Genomic DNA, 18,410 nt, shown 5'->3' with positions numbered 1-18,410 from the left:
TACAATAAGTCGGCAGGAACGCGTGCTCGGTCGAAGTTTGGATAGGATGAAAAGCTGACAGGTCTCCTCTTTAATGGTGCCTAAGAGATGGCACTGCATATTGGTTGGTTACATGCATCTTCTGTTCCTCTTCTGATATCACATTGTACACAAGTTTAAGTTTTCAGTGAGGCGCCGGAAGCTAGCTATTTCGCCTACATACCCGCCGGTGGCCCGCAGCCAACAGCCGCAACCGCAAGGTTCAGCAGATCCCCATACGTGCGTAATACACTTCTTTTATTTATATTTCTGGTGCCTAATTTTTATTGTTATTTTGTGTTTGACTTGTAGAAAAAAAATATGAATTATCTCTTATGATCTATTCTTTTTAATCGTAGCAGTTGGTTGTCTGAGAACCAAGGAAGCTAGAGTTAAGAGTTAAGAATCAGATACTAGCAAACAGTATTTGTTGGAGATGAAAATTTTTTGGATTTTGGGTACTGTAGCACTTTCGTTTGTTTGTGGTAAATATTGTCCAATCATAGATTAATTAGGGTCAAAAAATTTATCTTGTGATTTACAGACAAATTATATAATTAATTTTTGTTTTTATCTAAATTTAATACTCCATACATATGTTGCAAGATTCGATGTGATGAAGAATTTTGAAATTTTTTGAAAACTAAACAAGGCCTAACATCCAGAGCCCAGAGGCCATGGCCTGCCGTCGGTCAGCTCGTCTCGCCGGCTTAAACAAGTGGACCTGCCCCGTGCACGCTTGTCGGCCCGTTCTCTTGCTCAGCCCAAATCGCGCGCCACGGCCCCTCGCCCCCTCCTCTCCTCCCCGTCGACGCAGCGCCGCACCGATCGGCGACTGAAACACAACACCTGCCTTCCTCCCGCCCGGCCGCCGCAGCCGAGCAGCCCCTCCACTTTCTCCATCTCCAGGCCGCTCATGCTCCACCGCCTCGCCCACTCCCGCGTGTGCCACTGCTTTATCCTCCCCACATCCCGCGCGCTCTCCAACGCTCCCGCTCCCACTCCACCCGCTGCGGCGCCGCTCTCGGCCGCGGACCTCGAGCAACTCCTCCGCCGCTGTCACTACTCTGCCTCCACCCACCGCTTCCACTCCCTCCTCCCCCTCCTCACGCACCCCTCCGTCCTCCTCTCCTCCGCGCTCCACCTAAGCCGCCGCTCGCACCCATCCCTCCCCACCCCGCCCCACCCCCCACCAATCACCATTGCCGCCGCCGCCGCCGCGTTCTCATCCCCATCGTCCCACCTCCGCCTCCTCCTCCCGTCCCGCCTCAAGGGTCAGCCGCTCCCCGTCCCCACTTTCCCGCTCCGCCTCGCTTTGCGCTGCGCCGCCTCCGTCCTCGACGCCGTGTTCGCCCCGCGTGCGGCCACCTTCGCTTACCGCGGCCGCCACGCAGCCGTCAGATACCTCAAGTCCATTCCCAGCGCGTCCTGGTTCTTCCGCGTCGCCATCCCGCGCCAGCCCTTCTCCCCCCACCACGTTCGCCGTCTGCTCGGTGCTATCTCCAGTAAGGTCGATGATCCCGGTTTCCTGGATTTCCTGAACGAGCTGTTCGTGTCTGATGCAGTCGCGTTTGAGCTCGGTGGCTGCGAGCTCGGACGCGGGCTGCCACAGGAATCAGAGCTCACTGGCACGCTAGTGAACATATTCTTCAACCTTGTGGATGGAGAGATAATGGCCATCCGTGAGGAAGTGCACAAAAAGCATCCTAGAATGAAGGATGACAGCGTTCGGCATACACCTGTGAGAGTGTATGCAATTCGGTATCTAGATGATATTCTGGTTGTGACGTCTGGGTCAAAGATGCTCACAATTGAGATCAGGGACAGGATAATTGCAGCCTTGGAGAGGGATTTGGAGGTGAAGGTGGACAGGTTGGGGAGCTCAATCCACAGTGCTGTATCAGAGAAGATTGAGTTCCTGGGGATAGAATTCCAAGCTGTGCCACCGTCAGTCTTGCACCCACCCATGTCAGAGAAAGCGAAGAGGGCAAGGAAGAAGTATCTGAAGATGAAGGCTGAAAAGGCACAGGAGCTGAAAAATGCACGGGAGACGAGGCGGAAGAAGCTTGGCTTGAAGATACTGAACCACTTATTCAAGAGGATGAGGAGGGGTGAGGAGTTTGAATTCGATTTCCGGATCGAGAAAGAGGTGCAGCAAGTGTTTAGGGACTGGGCAGAGGAGACAGTGGCCGAATACTTCGAATCGCATGAGCATTGCCAATATTGGCACCGACTGCTCACGTCAGGTGACTTCTTGTCATTGAATAGGGTGAGAGATCAATTGCCACCTGCCTTGGTGGACTCATATGATAAATTACAAGAGACAGTTGACAAGTTTTTGATGCCCATGAGAGGCCATGACATGACAGAAGAAGAGGAGAGGCTAGCTGAGGAGGAAGAAGAGAAACAATATGAGAAGAGGACTGTTGAGGACTTGACAGAGCTTAAGATGAGGGCCAATGTGCCGATAGATCTTGTAAGGAAGGCGGTAAAGCTTGCTGGATTCACAAATTCCATGGGCCGGCCACGTCCAATTAAGCTACTTCTCTGTTTGGATGATGCAGATATCATCAAATGGTATGCTGGCGTTGGAAGGAGGTGGCTAGATTTCTTCTGCTGTTGTCATAACTTCAAGATGGTCAAGACTGTTGTCACTTACCACTTGAGGTTCTCCTGCTTCTTGACATTAGCAGAGAAGCACGAGTGCACTAAGAGGCAAGCGATTAGCCATTTCACAAAGGATTTGAAGGTAGCAAATGATGTTGGAATGCCAGAAGTGCACTTCCCAACAGAACGTGAGATCAGAATGATTGGTGATAAAAACTTGTCTGACCCAAAGCCTGTGGATGGTGCCTTGACGATGATATTGGTGAGATTAGCAGTTGATGGCACCTCCTATCCATGTCTAGCACATTTTTGTGCAAAAACAGAAACTGTGCTTTACAGAATACGTTTGCTGCAAAATCGCCTAAATGTTGATCCGTTGAATGAAAAGAAATGGGTCCATGGATTAGGTGGCATTCATGAAAGTTTGAACAAGAAATGTCTCCCCTTGTGCTCTATGCATGCAAGTGATCTCTTTCTTGGCAAGATCACTCTTCAAGATATTGACTGTACTCAATTTGTTGACGTGGAATGAGAAAAAAACTGTATTTGTGCAATACTTCTTGCAGATCATAGCTCATGCATTACTGCAGGTTGTGCCCAGTGCATTGGATATTATTTCCTTTTTAGTTTTTTTTTGGACTTAATGCTTCATCATGTGTGTTTCGATACAATGTAGAAGAAACACACATAGGGTTGTCAAAAACCTTCATTACTAATTGCAAGACTGCATGCAGTGTGGGACTTCAGGCAAACTATGTACATATCATGATATCAATAATACTCAAGCTCAGGTAATTCTTCCATTTGACTGCGTACATATATTCCAAATTACTCTGCTCGTTCTTAAATTATTTATGTATTTATATATGTTTCAAAAGCAAATGAAATTAAGTGATATGTCAAGTAGCCTATTCTTTGATTGTTGTTTCTTCTTCACTCTAAATCATTTAGTCAATTCTGCTGCTTACTTATGAATCAAATACTTGTTAACTGTAAAAAACTGGACGCCTTCTGAATCTCTTTGTGGGCTAAATTGTTTCATCTCCTCCTTTGATGCTCTTTTTGTCAGAATAATGTAATTTACCTTAGTGCCACTACAACTGGTTTCTAAATCTTCTGTACAGTGACTGTACAGATACATTTTTTTTCAAAAAACAAAGTTCTCAGCTCTTTAATTTTTTAAAAGGAAAATCAACCACCTTTTGGTAATCGGTCAAGGGTAAGTTTTCCCCAAAACAAGATTTTTGGTCTCCGGATTTGAAATTTGCCTTTTGTTTCCTGTGTGACTATTTTTTTTTTTTTTTAAAATCAGGAGTATACTCTATAATAATACTACCTCCGTGCTAAAATGTAGGCCGTTTTAAGTTTGTCCTAAGTCAAACCTCTCTAACAGTCTAACTCTGACCAATTGTATAGAAAAATATATCAGCATCGACAACACAAAATAAATGCTCTATCAATTTGTGTGTTGCTCTGTGAGCAACTTAGAGAATTTTCTTTTTCTTTTTCTGGTCATTTGAAATCTGAAGTCCACTTAGTCTTCTAAGAATTGTTTGTGCAGCTTTCCTGTAATTTGGCAATATGCTTTTTTTTTCATTTCAATGAGATTGTTGATGCATTTGAATTCTGGTAAGCTATATTGTTGTAGGTAATTGTTTTGCCTCTACTATTAGCATTAGCAATAGGCTCTCAAGTTTATAATTACAATGAACTTACTTACCAGACAACTTCAATCTTTTAGAAATATTTCATTCACAACTGCAGGGTCTATCTCTATCTGCCTGGCTGACTTACCAATTGCTAAATATCATAGCAGCAACTTTTTTTTTCTGTTATCTGTATAATGAACACCTTTAAAATTGGTACCTACATTAGCACCAAGCAGATTGATCTTAGCAGTATGATGATCATACTAGTATGTAGTTTGAAAGAAACTTGCTATCTTCACTATTGGATTCGATGTTCCCATTATCAACTTTTCAATCATGTTGAAATTATTCATGTGGCAGGGCCTGTCTGCTTGTCTCCTTGACTGATTGTGTAGCCTAGAACTTCTTGACATTGACATTTTTCTAAATTTTGGATAAGCATTGAATGGAATTTTTCAATGGAAATACCGGATATAAAAAGTGTCCAAATTATGGTTGAATAGTTTATCTGGCATTCTGGGTGCGGAGCAGATTGTAGTTAGTTCATGGGATTGTCGTACAGCTCATGCATAGGATAAATATGAAACAATAATAACTTGTGCACTTGTTAGTTTTGAACTTTTAATATCATAAGGAATCCTATGATACCAACTGAGCTTATTTTTATAGTGAAGATGCATCATCATGCCCAACTGCCGTAGTCCATAGTCAAAGTGGCTCCTGCTTCTCTCACATGGCTATGGGTTTGTACTTTGTATGCTGAACTGAAGTTATTTGCGATGATTTGTCTTGTCTAAACTATTATGTGCTCTTCTTGTAGCTTTCCAAGTGCATTCCATTATCACGCGGCAGAAGTTGCTAACTGCCATATCAGCCATATGCTGATATGCAATGTGCCGTGTCCTGCATGTGGCACCTAAACAGACTGTTTTTGTTTGCAGTGCTGCATCATCGATTGGCAACAGGATATACTGCTCCGCTAAGAGACTTCTGATACTCCTCTTTTTAGACACATGAGAAAGATGATCGGGTCCATGGAATTGAGAACAGCATATTCATTTGTGCCTCTAGGCAGCAGCCAAGATTACATGATTGCTATCTTATGTGCAGGGCACCTTGGTCCACCAGAGTGACAGTTCCCCATGCCATCCACGAGGACAGCGGGGGAAATCTGGTGGTTGCCATAGTGCAGCTGCGGCCTTGTTTAGTTCCGGAAAGTGAAAAGTTTTCGGTACTGTAGCACTTTCGTTTGTTTGTAATAAATATTATCTAATTATGGACTAACTAGGATCAAAAGATTTGTCTCGTGATTTACAGCTAAACTGTATAATTAGTTTTTGTTTTTGTCTATATTTAATATTTCATGCATGTGCCACAAGATTCGATGTGACGGGAAATCTTGAAAACTTTTTGGTTTTCAGGGTGAAGTAAACAAGGCCTGCGTCGTCACTTCAAATCCACAGCAACTCTGAGCCGCAGTATAATGTATGCACGTTGTGACTGCAAGTTGGAAAGATCACCATCTGCAGCAAAGATTGCTAATTTGGACAATTACCAGTTACTACCAATAATATGGGCAATAATTGATGGCCCCAATTCTGGCATGTCATCTTCACATCGGATACGAGGGTGAAGTTTTGTGGGCCGTCTGCCTGTGCATCCTGCCGGTGCCAGCATCGGTATGGGCATGAACAGCAGCACTCCAGTTCCAGAAACCCCATCCATTCTTCAACTGCATCGAAGTCAACTGTTCACAGCAAGTGTGAAAAAAAAGGTACATTTGCATAATCTTCCGCAATAATTGAGTTCTAATCTAGTACATATTTTCACAATGTCATTGGACTAATTAGAAAACTAATTGCACAGCTTGAGACTAATTTGCAAGATGAATCTATTAAACCTAATTAGTCCATGATTTGACAATGCAGTGCTACCGTAAACATGTGCTATTCATGGATTAATTAGGCTTCATCTTGCTAATTAGTCTACTCCTGTGCATTTAGTTTTATAATTAACTCATGTCTAGTCTTTCTAATTACTAAACTTTAACCTGTGGAAAAGCGAATCTTATCCCTTGCCATGTTCTTTCCACAGCCAGTTGCTGACTGTACACGCCGGTCTGTCTATCGGCCCTGCACGGCACGCATCTTGCAGTTTTGTTTTCATTGACGAAGGCCGAGAACTCAGAGAAACTGTGTGGGCGCGCGACGTTTCACACCGCGGGCATCGGAAGACGGTGCCGGGACGAGTAAAAGAATGCCCCCACTTGCCAAAGGCGGCTTCGATACATGATCAGGATCCCGGGACGATTCGGGTGGAGCACGTGGAGCTCGTCGCATGCCCCCACGCGCGGTACAGCCTGACTGCCTGAGCCTCAGCCCCATCCCTCCATCCATCCATCCATCCGAAGCCCCCGGAGGACCTCCCAACAACCAAGAAACATGTCAGTATGTCACGCCTTTCCAGTTTCCAAATCCGCAACTGGAGGAGCTACGAAATGGCAGGACGAAAACGTCGCTGTTGCCGCGGATTCTTATCGGTTCAGTTTTGTAGACGGGGCTTTTCTTTTTTGAAACTGAATCCACAGTCCTTTAATCCTGCATGGACACATATGGTTTTGACGTTTCGTTTACACGCTTAGAGCACTTTTGCGACATTTTACGCCAAAAGAGTGGGCTTCGCTTTGTGCTATATCGTGGTTTGCCAGCTACATGTCACGTGGAAACTAGCCGTAGTCGTAATTGTAACGCCTGAGTCCTGACAGCCACGTAGAAGATCCTTGCCAGAATGAAGTGCGAAATTTTTTACCTAGAACAAAAATGCAGTGTGAAAATGAAAAACAGGTCAAGAAAACTTGCATATTGCTTTGGAAAGAGTCATGTGAAACACACTCTATAAAAGAGTAGGAGTAGGTCAAGTTATACACTCAGGCCTTGTTTAGATGCAAATTTTTTTAGGATTTGGATACTGTAGCACTTTCGTTTGTATTTATCAATTATTATCCAACCATAAACTAATTAGGTTCAAAAGATTTGTCTCGTAAATTACAAGCAAACTGTGTAATTACTTATTCTTTTTATCTATATTTAATGTTTCATAAATGTATACAAAAATTTAATGTAAAAGAGAATCTTATAAATTTTTGAAATTTTGAAGCCATCTAAACAAGGCTTCAACAATGTACCAAATCAGAGGCCAAATGGTTAAAGGAAACTTGTAAATTCCAGGCCATATAAAAAACGCTCTATTGGCAAGGGGCCCAAGTGAGTCTTCTCTGGGACTCTGGGAGAGATCGGCTCCAGTCTGAGATAGGCAACAAAGGCAGCGGCGGGCTCCTCGCGAGCCTGCGACGGCGGGCCTCAACCACGGCGAGGCTGGGCGGTCGGCCCCGGAGGCCAGCCGAGCCGTGCGCCGGCGGCTCCGGGGGCAGCGGTGAAGCGCGGCATCCGGCAGGCAGGCGGCGCTTGAAGCAGCAGCAGCGGCAGATCGGGACGCGCGTCATGGCGTGGTGGCGCGCGAGGGTGGTCGCGCCCGTGCGCCGCGCCTGGCTCGCCGTCGCCGCCGCGCGCGCGCGCGTCCGCAAGGGCGGTAAGTAAAGCTGACCGTGCTCTCTACCTCTAGCTCCTCCTCAGCACCTCTGCTCTGCACGGCAGCGTAATCGTGTTCGTTCGAGAGCAAAAAATCTTAGAATCGAAGCAGCAATCGAGGAGTAGTTCATGGCATGAATCTCTTGCGCGAACACAAGCCACGCACATTTAGGATTTGCACAATGCCATCAAAATGTTGGAGCTCTTTTCGTCGAATTGATGTATGTTTGAAGTGACGATTCTTTTTTTGACGAGGAACACAAAACTGTTTGCAATGTCGGCAGATCTACGCATATTGTGGTTCACTGCAGCAGAACACACAGTTTGATCGAGCTGCGCTTACCTTGTTTCTTGAAACGACAAAGGAGGGGAAAAAAGATCACAAGAAACAAACAAATTATTTAGCGATGGGTAATGGTCCCTGAGCGCCAAGATTCATGACACGCTATCTTTCTTGCTTCCAACCGCCCGTTGGGAGTGTATGCAGACAATTAGGCCATGGACCACCCAATCTCCTTTGCGATACCTGTGATTCTTGTGGTTCATCACTTGATCTTTTATCTCCCCTCACCGGAATCTCCTGCTTTAACTGATTTTTTAATTGAGTACTAGTAAAAAAGTAGTACAGTAAGCAGTAATTAATCTTTTCCTCCTCATGTTTCCAAATTGGACCAATGCAGAGTGTGGCATCCTGAGCCTTCACCAGGACGTGGAGACCTGCGGGTACCAGGACGTGCAGGTGATGTGGAACATGCTGAGCTCGGAGGAGGCCCTTGCCGCCGCAGCAGCTGCCGGCAGCGTGCTGCCGACACCGCCACGGAAGCGGCCGTTCTGGAGGCTGCCGCTCTGGCCCGTCCGGTCGCCCCGTGCCGCCGCCGCCGTCGCCCGGTGAGACGGCACACGGTAGCAGCATCGCACGGAATGTTACTACCAGAGCCTGGTTTCCGATCCCATGAGCGAGTAGGACATCGTCCTCGTCATCATGGCATGTCGTCGTCGTCGTCGTCCACCTCCCCAGCCAAGAGACTCCCAAGCCTGAAAGGGTCGCGCCTAGTGTAGTGTAAGGGCCGGCCATGTTGTACAGTCGGGGACGACGCGTTCTTGCAAGCTACTCCTATCCTATATATATATGAGTTGTGCCATCTGGTGCTTGATTCTGATCTGAAGTTCTGAACTTGAGATTGCCAGAGCTTATTGCTTTATTAGTGCACTGCTTATAACAGTCTGAATTATTCATCTGTCGTGTGCCTTTGTTCTTGACATGTACTCCTAGTGATGTGGAAGGGCCGGTGCATCCGTAGCTCTTCCCCGGGCAGGAGTTGTGCGGCATTGTTTGGATGCATTGCTTTCTGAAGAATCTGAACCGTAGTTCAGAGTCTGCAGGCTGCAGCTGTTCTGCTTCTGCGTGTGGAAGTGGCCACTGCGGCACTGCCTGAATGCGAATTCACGGCCTGAGTGCCTGACCGATCTCCACGAAGCTCACATACCCAGGCGGCACCAGCTGCGGCCCAGAAAAACCGGCTTGCAGGCTGCACCACGCCCGCTGGGGGGGGGGGGGGGGGGGGGGGGGGGGGGATGCAGGCTGCAGCCGGTGAACTGACTGGCCCATTACTGTACAGAAGAAAGATGGACAGAGCCCAAGCTAGCTATGCGGAACATTGCAAAATACCAGGTCCGTGTTTCGGGATCAAACTGCATGACTTTGATTTTCGGAGTTGGGCTGCTTGTCTGCAAGGTCCCTTGTGATTTTTCTTTTTAAGGAAACAGCAATGCATAAAAAAAGAGGTACTTACAAGACCCCTTGTGATTTATAATGCCTTGCTGCATATTGCTGCCGAATTTATTCCAGAAAGGAAAAGTTACTCCACATGAGGATATATATAGGGCTTGTTTGGCACAGCTCAACTTCACTAGTGAAGCTGTTTTTTTAGAAAATAGCTTCATGGGTGACTTTCTAGATGAAGCTGAGCTGTTTTGGAGAAAGTGTTTGGCAAAATAGCTTCACCAACTACTTCATGCATAGTTGAGAGAGAGAAATGAGAGAGAAGCTGCAATAAGCTACTTTTTTCCAGCTTCATCCAACTTATGTCTTTGTGAGAGGAGGGAAAAAATAGCTTCACCCATAAAGCTGTTTTGGAAATAAGTGTTTAGAAAAAAAACAGCTCACAACAGCTCATGCAGGCCCATAGACTTCAAATTTTTGCCGATGTGTAATGTGTCTCTACTTTCCAGCTAGCTTCATTGTTAAGCCCTTGAACCCTGGCCAGCTAGCTTCAATCAGCGCCGGGCTTAGTCGGTGGAACACGTACGCGGTGCCCGTCCAGGGCCAATGCGCGTGATGCGTCTGAGTGGGGTGTGTCCCGGCCCTCGCCCCGTCCGTCAGCTGGCACAGCCGCTGCCACCGACCATACGCATCTGTGGACTGTAGTATAGGCAGGCTGGCAGAGTGTGTGAGAGCCGTTTCGCAATGACGTCCTCCCAGTCTGCTGCCTGTCTGGGGTGTGTCTCGCACCTCGCCCTTGCATATGGACGTAGTACACGCCGGAGGGAAACCGGCCGGCCAGAATCGTAGACCACCGCTGCCTTCGTCGCCTGGGAGATAGTAGGAGTATACATACAGCACCGCCTTTGATATATAGCTAGTCGTACGTACTGTGCCTGCCCTTTGCATTGGAAGAAGAGGGATCGTCAAGAAAGCATAGAGGACATATATATATACAGCGAGCTATGCTCAGGAGCCGTGTAGCAGTGCATGGTGCATAGACCGTGCTGGCTGGCGTTAATTCATTTGTTTGTGTTATCTAGATTGTTTGTTTGTTGACACCAAAATTAATTGGAACACAAGTTAGCAAAGCCGGCTAAGCTGGATTTTGGGATTTTGGCTAATAAGCTCATTCCTGTGGGCTACACACTACCGGAGAGCCGGCCTTTGCCGTGTGCCCGAAAGTTTGCCGTGAGCAACACACGGCAAAGGTCGGGTTTGCCGTGTGCCCTGTCCAAGCACACGGCAAACGCTAGGCACACGGTATATCTAGCCTTTGCCGTGTGTTGCTCACGGCAAACACCAGGCACACGGCAAACTTAAAACTTTAACGTGAGCAACCCACGGTAAAAATAAGACACACGGCAAAAACTAACTCCATACGAACGTCCACACCCTGCCGTCAACGTTTGCCGTGTGCCATGTGTGCAGCACACGGCGAACAGTTTGTCTTTTTTTCAGATTTTGCCCTCCAAATTTTTTCTTGTCTACTCACTCACCATTTGTAACTTCATACTCAAATTTCATAAAATTTGAAACATATTTGCTATATTTTTGCAATTAACAGCATTTAATTTCATTTTTTCGGATGCGGTCAAATTTGAACTACGACTCAGTGAAATTGTTGAAAAAAATATCGGAAAAATGATATTCATGTTACCTAACCCTGTCTGAGAACACACATTCGAAACGGAAATGACTTTCGAATGCCGTGGTTAGGAGACACGACGCCGAACATGCGTTGGTGCTTTTTAAAAATTCTAATAAATGCTATTTTATTGCGTAAATCCTGAAACTTGTACATATGTCATGTTATCATACATAGACGTCGTAAAAAAAGTTTGGGAAGATTTCGAATAAGTTGTCTTATATGATGTGTAGAAACCAAATAATCTTCGAAGAAGTTTCATAGTGTTATAAGTGAAGGAGTATGAGTTGGAGTAGATTCGACTTTCATATTTGAGTTTGATTTCGAAACTTTTTCTATAAGCACTACAACACATAGGTTCTGTTGTCTCCAAATTTGGGAATTTTTCGGAATCGTTTACTATTTCTTAATTATTTTCAGCATTTATTGATTTTGAAATGAGAAAATTCGAATTAAAGAAATAAACACATGAAATAATAGTGTAATATGTTTATAAACATGGAATATACATTGTGAAGTTCATTTGACAAAGAAATTACAAAAAAATTGATTTATTAAGTAAGTATACCTGTATAGAAAAAAGTATAAGATTGATACATAAAATATTGTTATCTGTTTGCCGTGTGCCACTTGCACCAGCACACGGCAAACACATGGTTTGCCGTGTGCAAATGTGGGACACACGGCAAAGAATAAAAAAAAAGTAAATGAAAAAAATAAGTAAAAAATGTTTGTCGTGAGCCAATTTTTTAAAAAAAAATTAAATGAAAAAAGTAACTAAAAAATGTTTGCCGTGAGCTAGATCATGGCACACGGCAAAGATGTCATTCTCCAAAAAAAAGGAAGGAAACAGATAAGGCCATGCGCCCCTCTCCTCTCAAAAATAGGTAACAGATTAGGCCATTGTCCACCGCTCACGCAAGGCTGCCCCTGCCCTGCTCGCAAGGCCATGCCTTGGCCGCATGCTCGCAACGCCGCCTCGCCGCTGCCGAAGCCGCGCCCGCCCCTGCCCTACTCGCAACGCCGCACCGCCCTCTCCTGCTGAAGCCGCGCGCCCGCACCCGCCCCTGCTGGAGCCGCGCTCGCCTCGGATCTCCAGAGCCGCGCCCGCATCGGACTGCCGGAGCTGCGCCCACCCCCGACCGCCGGAGCCACGCTCGCGGATCCGCTACCGCCAGAGCCGCGCTCGCCGGAGCCGCGACCGCTGGAGCCGCGCTCGCCGGAGCCGCGACCGTCGGAGCCGCGCTCGCCGGAGCCGCGACTGCCGGAGTCGTTGGAGGGTCGTCCCTGTGCTTGCTGATCCATTCGTCTCCAACAGACTGCAACCCAAGGTGATGCCGAATCAAATATGCCTGTTCACAGATAAGGTGCTCGGTGGATGGAAATATCCTGTAGCTTTTTACTTGTTATCTACTCAGAAAAGTGACAGTGAGATATTGTTCACAAGAATAGTTCTTGAAGGAGGTAACTAAGGATTCCTACATTAGAGATAGTACCTGTATGCGTATCTGCCTTTCTGAAAATGGCATGCTATCAATTACTATCAGTTCTGAAAATTACATTCTGTTCTGAAAATAGCATGAATTTGCTATGGCTGAACAATATCTAACTGAATAATAGCTCTAACTGAATAATAGCTTTCTTGTGAATTTTTTCTCAGGATACTGTTCAGTATTTTTTTTCTTAGTTACTTATGCTACTAGTTATCTAAATGCTTGTGAGAGTTATCTGAATACTAGTCATGTCATTTTTGTATTATGAAAACTACATGTCTCCCCATCTGCATCAGCATTAGTGAGTGTGAACTGCAGCACTTGCTAGTGGGTGTGAATGTGAACTGAATACATGTGAATGTGAACTGAAGTACTAGCTCAATGCTCATTTCAGTTCAAATTTTTGTAATGTTCAGTTTCAGTTCCACTACCTGAATGCATGTGAACATGTGAGACTGCAGTTTCTGTGCAGTTTCAGTTCCAGTTCCACTGGCCGTTTTTATTTTCTCGTGAATGAGTGTGCTCGTTTTTATTGTAATCATGTTGCTTTCATTTGACACTATTATTTTTGCAGGAGGACGTTAGGTCGTGGGAGCACAGGCGTTCCTCAAAGCCGTGGGTCTGCCTGCATCGCTAGCCTGACTTCACCGCCACCCAAGGTATAACCGCACATTCTATTTGTGTCATAGTTTACGTAACCGAGTTAGGCGTCTCCCGTTCGAAAGAGATACGGTTGGAAACGACCGTATCTATTTCGAATTGTCCACGTTATTTGGACAGCCCGAGGATGCGTAGATGGGGTTAGTTTCCAGGTCCACTCCGATCTGAGATAGAGTTTCAGCATCACCTCCCTGTTGTTCTCCGGGTACACAACCTCCCCGTCGGGACGTGTATTTGGAGAACAGCGGGGAGGTGCTGCCGAAATTTTGTCTCAAATCGGAGTTGACATGGAAACTAAGCCCATCTACGCATCCTCGGGTGGGATTAGGACCTATCCTCACCTATTAGTTAATAGGGCTATCGTGTAGATGCATTCTGGTCTTACATTACTGCATGATATGTTAGAGGATGGATGACCGTCAGTGGATGTACACCGGCCGCCCAAGTCAGAGAGACATCTCCTTGGAATGGATTGAGAAGACCGAGGCTTTCTTAGAGCAAGCATTCGCCAGGGCTAAAGGCGCCTGTATGACCTGGTGTCCATGCGTGAAGTGTGCAAACACGCGGAAGCGTACGAAGGAGGTCATGGGGCAGCATCTTTGCAAGTTTGGGTTTATGCAGGGCTATACCCGATGGACCTACCACGGTGAAGGTGATCGCACGAGGGAGGAGGTTGTGAGACCACGTGTCGATGGTTTTGATGATGATGGTGGGGTAGCAGACATGTTAGATGACTTTGGTCACGGAAACTTTGTTGGAGGAGTTACGGAGGAGGATCCCGAGCCTACCGCCAAGGCATATTATGACATGCTGGACTCAGCTCAGAAACCCCTCCACGACCATACATCAGTCTCACAGCTCGATGCCATTGGTCGTGTGATGGACTTCAAGTCCAGGTGTAGCATGAGTCGACAACACTTCGACGACTTGCTGACAATTATTGGCACATTGCTTCCGGTGGGTCACGTTCTACCGAAGAGCATGTACGACTCACAGAAACTTCTTCGTGCACTAAAGATGCCATATGAGAAGATACATGCTTGTCCGAAAGGCTGCATCCTATTTAGAAAACAATATGAGAATGCAAAGTATTGTCCAGAGTGTGGCTCCTCTAGGTTCCTAGAGGTAGAGTCCGATGATGGTAGCACTCGGCAGCTGGACATCCCCGCTAAGATCCTACGGTACCTTCCCTTCTTACCGAGGCTTCAACGGCTATACATGACCGAGGAGACCGCAAAGCAGATGACGTGGCACAAAAATGGCCGTCGATATAATCCTGACAAGATGGTACATCCATCCGATGGTGAAGCATGGACCCATTTCGATGGTATTCATAGGGAGAAAGCTGCAGAGGCTCGTAATGTACGTGTTGCGCTTGCAACAGATGGCTTCAATCCCTACGGACTATTGGCTGCCCCGTACACTTGTTGGCCCGTGTTTGTTGTCCCACTCAATCTCCCCCCCGGCGTCATCTTGCAACGACGCATGATCTTCTTGTCGTTGGTAATTCCTGAACACCCGGGGAAACGTATGGGTGTGTGGATGGAGCCGTTGATTGATGATTTGATCAAAGCTTGGGAGGAAGGGGTACTGACGTATGACCGAGCTACGAAGACAAACTTCACAATGCATGTTTGGTACCAGTACTCCATGCATGACTTCCTAGCATATGGGATATTCTGTGGTTGGTGTGTTCATGGGAAGTTGGGATGTCCAATATGCAAGGACCATGTGAGGTTCTTCTGGTTGAAGAATGGTGGCAAGTTTTCATCGTTCGACAAACATCGTCAATTCCTCCCTCTTGAGCATTCGTTCAGAAAAGACACCAAGAACTTTACGAAAGGTGTCGAAGTCACAGACCCTCCACCGCGCATGTCAACTTGCGCCGAGGTTCATGCTCAGATAGATGCTCTTGTTTTCAATAAAAAGGATGGCAAATTCGAGGGATATGGTGAGCAACATATGTGGACTCATAGGTCGGGTTTGACGAGGCTCCTGTATTATGATGACCTTCTTGTGCCACATCACATTGATGTAATGCACACTGAAAAGAATGTCGCCGAGGCACTTTGGGCAACAATGATGGACATTTCTGATAAGTCAAAGGACAATGTTAAGGCTAGAGTGGATCTAGCAATGTTGTGTGATAGGCCAAGTCAGGAGATGCGGCCTCCTGCTGGCCGCAAGAATTGGAGTAGGCCTAAGGCCGATTTTGTCTTGGCTAGGAAGCATAGGAGGGAAGTACTTGAATGGATAAAGACATTAATGTTCCCTGATGGATATGCAGCGAATCTGAGGAGGGGAGTGAACTTAAATACTCTACGAGTCTTAGGGATGAAGAGTCATGATTACCACATATGGATTGAGCGGCTTCTTCCGGTGATGGTTCGAGGCTATGTCCCTGACCACATTTGGGTCGTGCTGGCAGAGTTAAGCTACTTCTTCCGCCAGCTTTGTGCCAAGGAGGTATCTCGGTCCGTGTTGCTAGCCTTAGAAGCAGCGGCACCTGTGTTGGTATGTAAGTTGGAGAAGATCTTTCCACCTGGCTTCTTCCTTCCAATGCAGCATTTGATTATGCATCTCCCGTATGAGGCAAGGATGGGGGGGCCTGTCCAAGGCCGTTGGTGCTACCCAATCGAGAGATGCTTCAAGTTCCTTCGGAGAAAATGCAGGAATAAAGCCAAGATTGAGGCTTCGATGTCAGAGGCTTACATCACTGAGGAGGCGTCGAACTTCACAACATCATACTATAATGAGAACCTTCCTAGCATGCATAATCCACTCCCTCGTTACAATGCCAACGAAAATGAATGCAACCTTAGCTTGTTCCGAGGCCAACTCGGAAGTCTAAGTGAAGGCACCCCCAAGAGGTTAACGAGTCAAGAGTGGCACACTATAATGCTATATGTGTTGACCAATCTTGATGAGGTGCATCCATACATGCAGTAAGTTCTATACCACTTTGTTTCTCATTGGTGCCGTATATGCACTATTTGCATCCAACCCCTTTGTCCCCCAACGATGCAGGCAATTTCAAAATGAATTCTGGCGTCGATCAAGGGAACCAACCCCACAAGAGTTTGATACACTTCTTAAACACGGTGCACGCACTGGAAGTCTCGATTTCATTTCTTGGTTCCAAGAAAAGGTACTTTCCCTCGTGTACTTAGTATCACATTGCAAGTATACGGTATGAGCGGGTAATATAATGTACTATTCTTCTTCACCTTACAGAGCCAAACCGATGCGCTTATGAGCGCCGAGTTAAGACAGGTTGCCCATGGTTGTGCACATAGGGTCATGTCATATGCCGGTTATGACGTGAATGGATATCGTTTCCACACAACAAGGCACGAGCAAAGTCGTCCTAACCGGAAAACGACAAATACTGGAGTTTTCACGCCCGGCCAAAACGGGATGGACTATTATGGAAGAATTGAAGACATATACGAACTCAAGTTTCATGGTCGCAAAGATATTAAATCCGTCATATTCAAATGCCATTGGTTTGACCCTGAAGTAACAAGACGGGCGCCTAATCTTGGGCTAGTCGAAATTCGACAGGATTCCGTCTTACCAGGAGATGATGTATACATTGCGGCCCAACAGGCCACACAAGTTTATTATACGTCGTACCCGTGCAAAACCGATGCACGTCTGAAGGGTTGGGATGTTGTGCACAAGGTATCGCCACACGGTGGAGTACCGGTACCAAACAAGGAAGATTACAACCTTGACACGGACACATATGAAGGGGAGTTCTATCAAGAAGAGGGTCTAGAAGGGACTTTTGTGATAGACTTAACTGAAGCTATGGATGTGGGCATTGTTGTTGAAGACGACGATGACGTTGAGGTTGAAGATGTGAGGGACTTACAATTACTTGAGCAGTTACGCTTAGACAATGACAATGACAATAACGATGCTCCTCCAGTTAGTGATGAGTACCTAGACATGGCTGGTACAGATGATGAGATGGAGGATGCACCGGATGCCGGTTATGAAGATGATGATTATTTCTAATACATGTAATATTATGTTATCCTTAATTTGCATCTCTATCTATGTATATGTTGTTTATTTGTGGTTACTAATTTACTCTTCTTACATGTAGGTCATTGAACAAAGATGGTGGGCGGCATGAGGAACGTGAGGTCGCGGTACGCCCGACCGAGGGAGGAGCCTCAGGAGCAGCCTGAGGGGTCGGGGAGCAGGTCGAGGAGCCAGTCGAGGCGGACCTCGAGCAGGAGGACTAGGAGCGTTAGCAGTCTTCAGGGGGAGACACCTGCGGTGCAGCAGCAGGAGACGCCCACCTGGGAGCAGGAGGAGCAGGAGGAGACGGCCACCAGGGCGCACGAGGAGCAGGAGGAGACGGCCACCAGGGCGCACGAGGAGCAGGAGGAGGAGGAGGACGAGGACGATGGGGCCTCGCCAGATATTTGGCAACGAGGTCCCAATCAGCTTCCCAATCGACCGATATTCATTGACCATCGCCCATTGATTCGGCCACGAGGGCAAAAGTATGTTTCAAAGCACTACTTTGACATTCCTTATGTTCAAATTCACAATATGAACTACTAATTTTGGTTAACCACTTGTGCAGGTCCTTTAAGGTACTAGTAGCAGGAGTTGCTCACCAACGACACCCCAGTACCATCCTTGGTGGCTTGTGTAGGGTGCACTTCCCTGGTGTGGTCACTCTTGCGGGGGCTCCAGAGCCGGCGTGGACATTTCAGCACTACGGAGGTGCGCCGGATACCACAGATGTACTTAGCAGGAACTTCGGCAACAAGGCCTTGAGGGTGATCAAGGAGATGTGGGTAAGAATTCATCGCACTTCATTGCTCACTACTTCACATTCTTTAGTCCTTCTATACATAATGACCGTCTACATCGTGTGAACATGCAGGATTTCTTTAGAGTGGAGCCTGAATATGAGGAACAAGCCAATCACATTTTTGGAACAAAATGTGTCAAGAGCATCAA

The 18,410-nt window shown here is 46.6% G+C and overlaps 3 protein-coding genes across 6 annotated transcripts; all 3 read left to right on the top strand.

The window, feature by feature from the left end:
- On the top strand, positions 647-6,965 carry LOC8069370. 4 transcript variants are annotated; one of them, XM_021450354.1, is made up of 5 exons: positions 647-3,215; positions 3,360-3,416; positions 5,216-5,505; positions 5,696-6,048; positions 6,369-6,965. In XM_021450354.1, the coding sequence occupies exon 1, from the start codon at positions 935-937 to the stop codon at positions 3,155-3,157; it is 2,223 nt and encodes a 740-aa protein (XP_021306029.1). In that variant the 5' UTR covers positions 647-934; the 3' UTR covers positions 3,158-3,215; positions 3,360-3,416; positions 5,216-5,505; positions 5,696-6,048; positions 6,369-6,965. The 4 variants fall into 4 exon arrangements, with proteins under 4 accessions (XP_021306029.1, XP_021306031.1, XP_021306028.1 ...); XM_021450356.1 differs by lacking the exon at positions 5,216-5,505; XM_021450353.1 differs by having other exon boundaries at positions 647-3,416.
- LOC8058457 lies at positions 7,447-9,097 on the top strand. The gene is made up of 2 exons (XM_002438741.2): positions 7,447-7,862; positions 8,542-9,097. The coding sequence occupies exons 1-2, from the start codon at positions 7,775-7,777 to the stop codon at positions 8,751-8,753; spliced, it is 300 nt and encodes a 99-aa protein (XP_002438786.1). The 5' UTR covers positions 7,447-7,774; the 3' UTR covers positions 8,754-9,097.
- Positions 12,190-13,423, top strand: LOC110431416. Its single transcript, XM_021450527.1, has 2 exons — positions 12,190-12,602; positions 13,339-13,423. Exons 1-2 carry the CDS (start codon positions 12,234-12,236, stop codon positions 13,399-13,401), a joined length of 432 nt encoding a protein of 143 aa, XP_021306202.1. The 5' UTR covers positions 12,190-12,233; the 3' UTR covers positions 13,402-13,423.

The sequence above is a fragment of the Sorghum bicolor genome, chromosome 10, assembly GCF_000003195.3.
Source record: "Sorghum bicolor cultivar BTx623 chromosome 10, Sorghum_bicolor_NCBIv3, whole genome shotgun sequence".
NCBI classification, from domain to species: Eukaryota; Viridiplantae; Streptophyta; class Magnoliopsida; order Poales; family Poaceae; genus Sorghum; species Sorghum bicolor.
The sequence above is the reverse complement of the archived record's forward strand: the minus strand, read 5'-3'. Positions and strand labels throughout refer to the sequence as shown.